Raw genomic sequence first — 13065 nt, forward strand, 5'->3', positions numbered from 1 at the left:
ATCTATCAAGACAACGATAGTTTAAGCTTTACGAATAGACACTAGTTTGATAATTGGATCACATGTTTGATATAGTTTTCATATGTGACTCGGCAGCACAAATGAGCCGTAAATTCCCTAAATTGTATTCTGAGTTACGGTGTAAAATGTGTACGAAGGTCATATTCATCGGTAACTTAAGCTGGCCCGACATCTCATTTCGATAGTCAAAATCTAATCAATAATCCTATTGTTGAAGTGGATAATAAGCTTCTACCTTAGATGGCTATAGAACTTTTAATAGCTCATACTGCAGTTACTGTCCGTTTTCCTATACACAATACACAGTGCTCTTTCCCATTGACGCGTGACCCTACAAATAGCCCTACGTTAACAGTATGGGGATATGACTAGTTAACGTCGCTGTGTGAAAAATAACCGGCCAATATAAAAAGTACTCTTCTAAAGTTCTAGAAAATATAGTTTTTAACATGTCCTAAATTTTTAGCTAATTTAGATGTTTGGAAATATTCGTACTTTGGTGTTTTAGTTAATGTTATAGGTAATAGTACATTGCCTAGTTAACGTCGCTGTGTGAAAAATAACCGGCCAATATTAAAAGTACTCTTCTAAAATTCTAGACAATATAGTTTTGTAACATGTCCTAAATTTTTAGCTAATTTAGGTGTTTGGAGAGGGTCGTACTTTTGTGTTTTAGGAAGGACATGTAAACGACAGATAACACCAAAAATATGAAGAAATTATTTCCAAACCGTGTTAAGTCAAAAATCATTATGTTGCTCATTTTCAAGAATGCTGGTTTACAAAAAGCACGCCATTGTCTGATTTCGTGAACAAAGCCACACATAACATTGTTTCCTTTCGTTTCCTTTATAATCGGTTACCCAACTGAAGCTATGAATACCAGCTTTATTGCGATATCGCACATGAAAACAGTCACTTGTGCACAACCAGAGAAGATCCGATTTAATCAGTTGAGCTGTTTCAATGAGTGTTATCTTGGTTTAATAGCTTTTAATGGGGTTAAGTCCTGCAAAGGTCGAGATGAATTCTACTGTAGACATGACTGCATCATGTCTGGTCTTTGTTTGCTTATATTGCTAAATCCTGTTCAAGTGGTGGGTTACCAGGCATTGTATTTTGTACAGGTATGCATAACCAAAAATTAACAATGAGAGAACTTTCTTAAACCTCGTTGACTTGGGGATGATTTGAAATGACCGCCAATTATGACTGTTTGATATTTATTGCCAACAATGTGGAAAAAGAGACACATGTAAAAACGTAAAAGCTATAATTTTGTTGAAGGAGCAAAGTTTAACAAACCATAACCCCGCTTCTGGATATCGTTTGAAGTCAAATGATATACCATTTTTAAGTGTATGATGTTTATTTTTTAAACACGAAATAAAACAAAATTGACCGAGGGAGGAATTTACGGCTCATTCGCCGTGGACGGTCACATATAGTTTTCGTTTGGTTTTTGCCATTTGTACTTGTAGTGCATTGAATATGCTTTGCAGCTTTCAAAAGATCTGACCAACCTTTTTAAGTGCTTTATTCAGAGTTACAAAAGTAGTTTGGAAACTACGTCCGTAAATCATGTCAACAGTAATCCTTCGTGATGCCGATTCACTAATAATGAACCAAATCCAAAGAATGCCTGAAGTTATTTGGCTGCAGAACCATACAAGTGCTTCCAACAAAAATTATCTCGGGATGAGTATTTTATATCGTATAAATGTATCCATTGAAAATTTCCGGGAAGGTATAACAGAAGAATTGTAACAGAATGATCAAACACGGATATGCCTGCTTCGAAAACGCTGGTACCAGAAAAGCAGTGGCAGAATTGTTGACAGTTGTATTCGCCGTAGAGGTGATAATGTAACAGGATTAACTACCATAGCAATTGCTTCAAATATTGTTGAATGTATCGCACTGCACTAGTACGTTCACTCGAAACCTCTGCATTAAACCATAGATGTCAAAGAACAAGGATAAAGACATGGGTCGAATATTCATATGGATATAGAATATTCATATCGTGTTGATCACTCTCACCTGTTAATCCTGTTACATCATCACCTCTACGGCAAATATGAGTTACGCTCTTACTTTGTAAATGCATCCCATGGCTTCCCATGAATGGACTTCGCCGAAGAAGTAGTGATGTAACAGGATTAATTACCATAGTGATGGGTCAAAACAAAAGTGTATTGCCCCGCACTATGATCATAAATTTAGATTGATACAATACCGCTCTTTTCAAAGACACTACTCGTACAGATGCAAGTGAAACGTACATGGACTCAGCATAACGTGAAATTTCTATAAAATTACGATCCAGGTCTTTATGTATATTCATTAATAATCTATTCTGTGATGCAGAGGTACAGCGTCAATAGTGTTGACTGTTGACCCATCGCTATGGTAATAAATCATGATATGATACATTACTACTTCGACACCACGGATTACAAAAACATTACTAAAGTCCAGACTTTTCTGCGAGTTTCAAATTATAGATCAAAGACTGAATTCAACTACTGTCTACAAAATTGTTTTCACCTAGCGCTATGGTAATCATGTTACATCATTACTTCTATGGCGAATACTTCTACAGATGTGTTGACTTTTACGTCTTTGCCTGCATCATCACAATTCCCATTGTTTTTGCCTGGCAGTATGCGACTATGCGCGCGCATCATATTTTGCCTTTGTTGAAAAACATTGTGGTTACTTCAATTGTTTTGAGAGATTTCTCTACTACTGCATACCCTTATTGAACTTTACGTAATACATTAACAAACATCACCAACTTCTAAGTTTTAAAAAATTGTATCCTTTATCGTAGACACCAAGTCTCTACATTTCTGCTCAGTTTTTTCCTTTTTAACTCATTTTATAACGCTTTGTTGTCATCAGACAAGCACCTGTTTTCACTTGTTGACGACACCAAGTCTCTGCATTTCAAATCTGTAAGGTCTATTGCATTATTCAATAGTCTCATTTTATAAAAGGATATGCTTTTTATGTGTTCATCAAATGATAAATTCCAAAAATATTGACTCTACTCTCTCTCTGTTAACAGACGACTACATTTTCAATATTTTTCATCTGAATATTTCATTAATCCAATCAGTGACTACGATTTGGCCAGAGCCTTTTATGTATTATCTGTCATCGAGTGGCTTTTAAATTGTCCAATATCAGGGTTTCTGATATCCAATATATAGGCCTCTATTTTGTTTTAGAATACTGCATATTCTCGTGCCGTAGATACCTATTGCTACTTTTGTGTGTACACAGAATGCCCTCCGGTTTAAATGCGATTTTCTTACCAGTTCCTTGCACTGTCCAAAAGGTCGATCTTTAGTCTTCCCAGAACCCTATACAAAAGATATTTTGCTACCTGTAGGATTACAACATTGGAAATTGCTCAAGAAAAGAGCAGAAAACGCTTAAAAGTTCCAATATCACCTTTGGAGGCAAAATGGGTAGTACTAACTGTTCACGTATGAAACATACAATAAGCAAGTTCAATAATAACCAATTTCGGCTTACGTCATAGGTCAATTTATGCCATTATTATGTTTTGCTGGATCCAAGTGTGTGAAAATATTGGATCCAAAACATAATAATGATAAAATTGGATGCTTTACGCCCAATATTTATTGGTCTATCTATGAGATTTAAAATATTGGACTCGACTACGTCTCGTCCAATATTTTAAAACTCATAGCTCTACCAATAAATATGGGCTCAACCGATCCAATTTTATATCAACATCGACCATCGCGAGTTTTGAGTAATTGTACACAACAATGTTTTGCTTCCTATATAATTAAAACATCTCAAATAGCTAAAAAAACAGCAGACAGCTCAATTTTCAAATAAGAAACAAATAGTTGTATAATGTGCCTTTATATAACAGCTTTTCTAGCAAAATTCTGGTACAGAGTTGCAATGAATTATAGGATGCATTCTTTAGTTTATTTCTGCCCTTTTCTAAGTTCTACTTTATATTCAAGCCGGTTATCAATGGCCAAATAAAGGTGACAAGTGCCATGATTTGCTCCTTCCGTTCATTCCAAATAGTTTATCAGACGATATTAACTTGAGGCCAGCTCTTTCCATGGCATAAATAACGTATCGTGGGATTGCACCAGTTTTAGTCATGCTCTCCTGTTTGAGCGTTAACTTGTTTATTTCAGTTGGTGTGATATTATTTGACACCTTTAGACTCTTGGAACTTCTCAGAACACAAAACACGGTGCTCAAAATAGGATAGAAAGCTTAGCATTTTTTCCATGGTATAATATATGAGCCAAATACAGAATAATAACGTTAAATTTCCATTTCAAGGGTACATTAGGATTATCATATTTTAGGATCCATATCCATCCAAAGAAGGTTAATGCCATGGTTAATGCACATACGTTATGGAGCGCTATTCATGTACTGAGGAGTGTGCAATGTGCCGTTGTTAAGGGTGTTTAGGCTAGTGTGGGTTGCATGATCGCTCTTGAGTGGTATGTGTTGGGTGGGGTGGTATGTTCGTTTGTGATATATTTATATTATATTTTGCGCACGTGTGTGTTTGAGCTCGTCCAAGAGAGTGGGTGCGAATTATGAACTATAACTTTCCTCGAATATAAAACGTGAATATTGGTCATACATATCCGTATCATCAATAAGGTGTGATAATTTGCTACTGTGACATTCATAACACTCCCTTGGGTTGGCATTTAATGCGGACACCTTGTCAATGCATCCATAATATATATCTCAACAATGACAAGGCTTCCTAATGGACTATTCCAGAAAATAGATTCACGCCCCCTATAGATTAGTTTGGATTTCCGGACTTTTTGCATTTTGTCCAGTCGTGATTTTTGGAAATCCAGACTTTTAAAGAGTCCAAAGGCGAAAATATCCAGCAGGCAAACAGTTCAAAATCAGAAATCCTCAATTTTGAGATCTCATTTTGGACCATTCCATGATTTTTTCTTCATTTAATTGGATTTTCAGGCTTTTTCAAGTGACATTTGCAAATCGTATTCCAGTCGTTTTCAGAAAGCAAACTTGGAAATTCAAACATTTCTTTGATTGAAAAGTTACTCCTCTATAGGGGGTGTGCACTTGTTTTCTGGAATAGCCCAATTTAACACTGTCTGTTATATTATATTAACAAGTGTCAAGTGACTTATTAAAGGGACTCTGCGAAGGATGTCCATAAATAAAGTCGAAATAATTATTTACGGTATTCTCGGATTCAAGAAAACACTCGTGTCTTGAGATAAATAATTTAGTCTATAGCTTGGAGACATTGCAGCGGTTTTAGAAAGTGTTTTCAGGATTTACGTGGGTAGATGGAGATTGCAAGTGAATCCTCCCTGGATATGCTAGCCTATTAACAATCACGCATATTCAACTTGTTTTTGACTGCTTTAATGTAATCCCACCACACCACCGCTACCCATGTATTACGCACTTTTCAGTGGTCAACACTTCACAAAATCGGTAGTAGCCTACCGAACAAGTCCCCACAAGGCCAACGCACAGAGGTTGTTGAGAGACCCCCGTTTACGATGTTTTCAGAGGACTCACGTTTCGTCATACACGGGGTCCTCGTAGCGTCGGTGTATTATTCTGCACAAGTCCTCGGAAGTAACAGCAATACATGCACACCCCGCCACCTCCCCCACTCAATACACACACCCACGTCCCTAAGACCTCCCATCACGATCAGATGCAGAAAATAGTGACGCATCACAGGAAGTATTACTTTGGTGCCTTACTCTCTTGTCATATCTTTAATCAATATTTTAATTAAAATTACTATCTGCTTTCTTAACAAACACAATTGCAAAAATAGTTCACAAATGCAACAAAATTGGAAAACATGTTAACGCTTCCTTTCCGTACCCGAGGCACCTCAGATGAAAGTAATTATTAACATCATGAAAGAAATACTATGGATGCAACGAAATTGTTCTCGTCAATGTTTTCTGCATCATGAAGCTAGGGCAGCTGTTAAGGTAAACTAAACCAATGCGACTTGAGGCTGAGAATTTTAGATATTAAAACTTTATGACCAAAACAACAAAATCAGGTATTGAGTTAAAATAATTCCACAAAAGAACGTGGATTTGTTGGATTTTGTAACAAAATGCACCACGTCTTAAAATGATAGAAACTTATGATGGAAAATACATGTATGTGACAAAACTGATTTAAAAAAAGATAAATGGTATTTCTGCTTTCAAATAGTTTATAATGAAAATTTGACGCGATGGATTGTGAAAACTAAAAAAATCGTTCCTTACTTCTTCATTGTATGTCAATAAGACGTTTTACACATTGAAATTGGTAAAATATAGAGATAAGAATGGAATTTTGTCTTGAATACAAAATAGATGCTTATGTAATATAGGTTCATGTGATATCATACTAATCATAGTTTATACTTAATATAAACACATTCAAATGTATCTCAATGAAAATGCTCACTCAACTGTACAAAATAAAGCGTTCTAACTAAGACAAGTGGTAGGTGTGAATTGTCGTGAATACCAGAGGTTTTGGATTTGAAATAGCAGCATACATGAAACATATTTCGATTTATATAGCGATATTCCTAGTTTCAAAGGGTTATTACCCTACTCTTTTTAAAACTGACAGTGAGATACGTGTATAGGTATTGCTACGAGTCCTTAATGACTCAAGGTCAAGGGTTTGATTCAGTTAACAATATCTGAATGTTAAACTGAAAAGTGAAATATGATTGATTACATGAACAATAAATGCGCATACATATAATCACATTATTACATATATTGGGAATTTACTTATCGTGTAGTCTTCTTGATTATAAATTTCTGTTGCACTCAATGTTCTTGGTGTACGTATATCCAGATTCACTTGTCCCACGAGGATCACTATTCATCGAAGATGACAATCTCCCAAAATGGTGCTGTTTCCACCAATCACTCTTTTTCTTCTGGAAACAGGCTTGATCTTTCTGAACTGATCCACTTTATTGACAGATATGTTGTTTCGTAAACCAGACTTCAGCAAGTCGACGGAAGAATATATTCCCCTTTTGGGAAGAGAAGAGCACTTCGTTCCATTTGAAATCTCCTTCGATTATTTTGATGGAATAATACTAGTAGTACATTGGCTATGTAAATTGACTGGCTCACATGGGTACCTCTCTTTGTAAAGGTACATAAAGTATTCAACACAATTATAGAGAAAGCTTACAAACTCTCTTCATGAAAAATGCCTCACGATATTGTCTCTTCTCTCTCTGCTATATCAGTGATATACTAAATTAGTAAACTGGGATTTCCCCAGCTAAAAGACATTCAATACTTCATGCAATACTGTGAACATTTTGACATGATTGAATTTGTTATGCAATACATCATGCAATACTGTGAACATTCTGACATGATTGAATTTGTTTTTGAATCAACTTGATTGCATGAGAAGTGATTCCAAAAATGTTATTACGCAGCACACACCGACATCGCCTGGTTAATAATTACTTGGTACAGCAGAGACACCAAAATCAATACCCGGGATCGATACACGTGAATGTGCTATGCACTATTTGATATTCAGACGAATATCTTTGGATACCGGGGTAGAAAATGATGAATATCTCCCGTAATTTTTTTATTCTAAAGAAGCCATATTTTTTGCTTGCACTTAAATGTGTGTTGAAAGGATATAATAGTCGTTAGCTTGCGTATTGAGAAAGAAGCGTGCGTATTGAGCTCAAAAACTGACAAAAATTCTGATTTTATATGTGCCGAACTACAGCCCAGCGTAGGCCACTCGTGAAAGCAGTCTAAAAGCAGATGACCTATGGCGTATACCATGCTCACTCACGCACACAGAGGTCAGTCATCGGGTTATTGTCAGTAGCCTTAGTCGGATGTCCCTCGGCCCATTATGCGTCTCAAAACTATTAAACAGGTCGGAACAAAATGGCCATGCGTGGCGGTGGATTCAACCTACCATGGCGATTTCTGCCATGAAGATATCGGGGCGATGACACTGTGCAGCAACTCTTGCAAGGGGGGTTACCCAACTCCCATATCTCTCATGAAATAGCTGTCAATTGTTAAAAAAGATAAATAATCAAATTGAATTACTCGGGGCACATCATAGTATGGCTTCCTGTACACGGGACCTCCGAAGGATAATGTATTCTTATGGTATTTTTACCCAAATTCAAACATGAGGGAGTCGAGTGAGAGTCTCATTTTAATTTATACATGTTGCTAAATGGCAATATCCCATGAATTTACAACCGCCGGGAATTGAACCCGGGACCTCATGAAGCGAGTACTTTAACCACTAGGCTCTCCACACTATTATAATTGTCACATATTGAACCATTATAATATATTTAAATGAATAAAATGAATTAGGTGATATCGAATTTTTACTGGAACAGTTCTTTTATTATGTTGTCTTTATATTATTAATTTTACAGATATCAAATCTAGCTACCGGAAGTGACGTTCACCTTGAAAACCCAGAATACCAAACAAGATGGTACTTCAAATACTTTCTAGGAAAGAGTAAGTGTGCTTATAATCCATTTATTCTGTTCCAAACAGCAAGGATAATGATGCTTGAAAAATAGGTTCAGATTATGATAAACGCTCTACAATTCCTGGGAGTCCTTGAAGTATAAATGTCGTTAATGTTTTGTGTGAAGCAAGAGTAGTTTATATAAATTTCGCTAATATAGAGTAAAAGAGCGAGTGTCAGTGGAGTGAGGGTGCGACATCCATGACGATCCCTACATAAAGAGAGAAAAGTAAAAACTTTACAATTGAACAACATTGACAAAGAACTAAAGGGGAATGACGTCGTTTACATGCAAATAATGTCTCCGATGCAGTACCAAATAAACAATGTTTGGATGTAAAGGATAATGCAACAACCTTTATTTCTATTCTTTACCGCACAAAAGTTTCTAAGAGAAAATGTCATTCTTTGCCCAATTGTGAAATTGTTTCGAGGTAAATCGCGTATGCGTATCCACAGCGCAAGTTACGCTAAATTGTTCGCATAATCTCGCGTAATGCTCTGCGTAGAATTCAGGTCATATAATTTAAAATACAGTTTTCACCTGACGCGTTTTGACAAATCACACTGCGTGATTTTCAGTACGTAAGGGTAGGTGATAGAGACATGACTGGTTCTCAAGACAATACTTTTATTCTCAGTCTTAAACAGCACATCAGTTAAATCATGTTTACGTCCACTTTTCATGGCCATTTTTATGAAGTTCAACCAGTTCCTCCCGTGCACGAAATTGCCAAATCCATAGAGTATTTCACACGCGGACGCAAAACAACACACCGCGCCGATTCGCTAATCACTGTACGCATACAAGGTTACTCGTAACGTAGCCAATACACGCAACTGCTCGGTCAATATACACCCATTTAAATTAAAGGAGATTTTTTACAAAATGGCGTTTTTACGTGACGCGTTTGACAAATCACAATACGTGCTTTTTTCCAAACCATTTTTATATTTGTCGGGATGTTCCAAAACATACAAAATGTTTGTAAATAAATTCAAAATTATGAGTAAAGTGGTACTGAAGAACAGAATACCAAAGTGTATTGTGCGACCAACAGATGCATATAACGTGTCATTGAAAACGTCTGTGTGATAACCTATTAAATTGAAAAGAAGCATCACATCGTGAAAGAATTCGATGTAATGAAAAGTAAATCGTCCATTTAGTGTCGCGAAGACGGTTTCTATTGTGTGCAACAAACTAAGAGTCTCTGATAGTTAACATTCGCGTCCCACATCTGACATCTGACATGACATTGTTCAATTACCCATTCATAACCTCATTAATAAACGCGATGCGTGCGATCCAATCATATCTTATTATTTGCGAAAACGCGAACGCAAATCGAGGTCATTAATATCTCACAATTGACCGCAAAATGCGTAATTGTTCCAATGTCGCACACAATTGACTTCTGCGTGCGCCGTATTGTGCGTCCAACAAACTGCGCGCGCGCTGGCTGCCGTATTTGGATTGCACGCTACCATATTTGCACAGATTCTGAAACGCACTTTTGTTATTGGTCGTCTTGTTTTAGCCTGATCGATTTTGGGAAAGGGAAGATGTAAAAATAGTTTATTTTTACAAACTTTTGAGGAACATATTGTGTTATTTTGTAAAGTTAAGAGATCAAAGTGACGGTTATGAATGAGGTTAATAACTTTGCATCGGTAGTATGTCGGGCATTGTGAATAATCTAAACATTTTGCTTTGGACCTCGAAATATCTCGGTTCCAAAGGCAAAATGTTTAGATTTTTCACAATGCCCTCCAAATAACCGATGCGCAGTTATTAACCTCTAACTATTAAGAGAACTTCTTGTTACATTACAAAATAACTTGAAAATGTTTCAAACGTGGCTGTCCTGACAGTAGCCTGTTTAAAATGCTGTAGAATGGCGTTGTCGATAGTATCTTCGTGAGCTTAACTTTGCATGCATTGACCACGATTGATTTGCGCGGCAGATACAATTGAAGGATATTGGCCGACACCAGTTCATTCCCCTTCTTTATTGATTGATACTTTGTTTACATATTCTTACACCCATTAGTGTTATTTATAACACCTATGTTTAGATCTTTGTAATCATTCACCAGAATCTTTCATTAGTAAATTAAGTTTAGGGTCATGGGTGTAGCTGTTGACTTGTGAGTGGGGGTAATGAAAGAAATACCATTTGAAAAGGAAGAAATTTGTCCCCAAAGGTGTTTAAACGTGACGCGTTTGACAAATTACAATGCGTGTTTTTGTTCATAGATACTATTGTGAGAAACGGCTATACAGGCATGTCGCTTAGATGGATTCATTCCGGCCCAAGAATTTGGTATCTTCGAAGATAGTATCTTCGTGAGCTTAGCTTTGCATGCATTGACCACGATTGATTTGCGCGGTAGATACAATTGAAAGATATTGGCCGACACCAGTTCATTGCCCTTCTTTATTGATTGATACTTTGTTTACATATTCACGTTCTTTCACCCATTAGTGTTATTTATAACACCTATGTTTGGATCTTTGTAATCATTCACCAGAATCTTTCATTAGTAAATTAAGTTTAGGGTCATGGGTGTAGCTGTTGACATGTGAGTGGGAGTAATGAAAGAAATACCATTTGTAAAGGAAGAAATTTGTCTCCAAAGGTAGTGAATCTTACATAATGACCATAAATGGTTAATGTTACGTAATAAATAAATAAGTAAATAAATAAATGTTTATGATTTAGCGTTCATCTTGATCCGGCACAGTGCACTTATAACAAGTTATTCCGCTGCCACGGAGATGCTTCAACACTAGCACAACTGTAGCGCAGTTCCTCTCAGCACTTAGATTGTATAATTATCGCGAAATAGCTCCCCATTACACATTGGTGTGGTGATGCAAGTGATTAATCCGATTAAAAGATTAAGCGTATTTGCATAACTAGTTGGCTTTTCAGGGAGCCGAACCCACACCCCAGCAACCTCGCTTGTATGAGTCGACGTCTTACGTAACATCGTGTCAAAAGTATCATGGTACCCTATGGAACATTTGACGTTGAACAAAATATCGAGGGGAGATGATGAAAGAAGTTCAGGTGGCACCAGGGGCTCATAAAATTGAATATGTGTAAATAGTTACCACGGCTTATGCTAAGTAAAACTTGTATTATACAACCGAAAAATTTTTAAAGTGCGTTAATGACATCAAATGGATTATACAAAAACAGTTAAAATCGTTGACAGATTAATCATCAGTAATATAATAATAATTATTGTCTCAAACAAACTACTGATACTTCAAAACCGCAACTTTGTACAGCTGCATTGTATTTCCAATTGATCCCTTAAGGGCTGGGGTATGGACGTTTGGACAGTATTTATTGTGGGACATTAGAGCATATCAGACATATCGAATTGCATTCTGAATACGAAGAATGTCATTCTGATATCAAATAATTTTGATTTTTTGAAATTCGCAATTTAATACACATTTTATGGCAAATCATTAAAAATTGATATTTTTGATGTTTAACAGTACTTGAAGTAAACTTTATAAATCTGATGATTTATACTTAAAGTGTATGTAGGTGGGATAAAAAGCCGACGATCATTTGAAAAAAAATTAGGTCTTTTTGGGAAAAAATCCATATCTTCAATATGAAAGGTCAACATTTTCAATTGACCGTCGGATTTTCCTCCTGCTACATACACTTTAAGAATATGTCATTAGATTTATATAATTTACTTCGAGGACTGTTATATATCAAAATTTGAAAAATATCAAATTTTTATAATTTGTCATAAAATTTGTATCATATTGTGATTTTCAAAAAATTATTTGATATCAGAAAGACATGCTTCGTATTCAGAATGCAATTCGATAGGTCTGAGGTGCTCTCATGTCCCACAAAAAATACTGTCGAAACGCAATAAACGCTCATTTTAGATCCCTTAAAGCAGTTGTTATATATCAGACTAAAAACGAAAGCTGAACAATGAAATAAATTTGTATATAATAATACTATAAATAAGGTTCACCAGAAAATTCCGAGCCAGGAATAATTCTTGTTTTGGTATTAAAAGTTTTAAACTTTAATCATGAAAGGGCGTTTGGTCTATTTTAAGTTGTGGTTAAATAAGAAATTTCTCTTTATACATTTTACATACATATACTTTGAACCCTAATCAATATCAATGCGTTAACATGCTATGTGCAAAACAAAAGCATTCGGTCAAAACATGTAATTGCCCCAGGGATAATGGCTCGGATTTCTAGAATTTTTTCATGAAACTGTATGTGATAAAAACAACTTAACTGATTCAGTTGTTTTTCTATTTTTTATGTCAAACACAAAACTAGATCTTCGCCTTGATCTACATGATGCTGAAGGCTAGAGGCAACTTAAGCACATCTCCCAAAGAGACTCTTCATTTCTATTGACATATCAATGTATGATATCTTCTATGTCA

General features: G+C 35.9%; 1 protein-coding gene across 1 annotated transcript in view; it reads left to right on the forward strand.

The window, feature by feature from the left end:
- Window positions 1–13065, forward strand: part of LOC140138019 (GTPase-activating Rap/Ran-GAP domain-like protein 3) — a 238967-nt gene that overhangs the window by 158108 nt on the left and 67794 nt on the right. The window contains 1 exon segment of the mRNA XM_072159850.1: window positions 8513–8600. Coding sequence (XP_072015951.1) covers window positions 8513–8600 — 88 coding nt within the window.

The sequence above is a fragment of the Amphiura filiformis genome, chromosome 17 (assembly GCF_039555335.1).
Source record: "Amphiura filiformis chromosome 17, Afil_fr2py, whole genome shotgun sequence".
Classification (NCBI taxonomy): Eukaryota; Metazoa; Echinodermata; class Ophiuroidea; order Amphilepidida; family Amphiuridae; genus Amphiura; species Amphiura filiformis.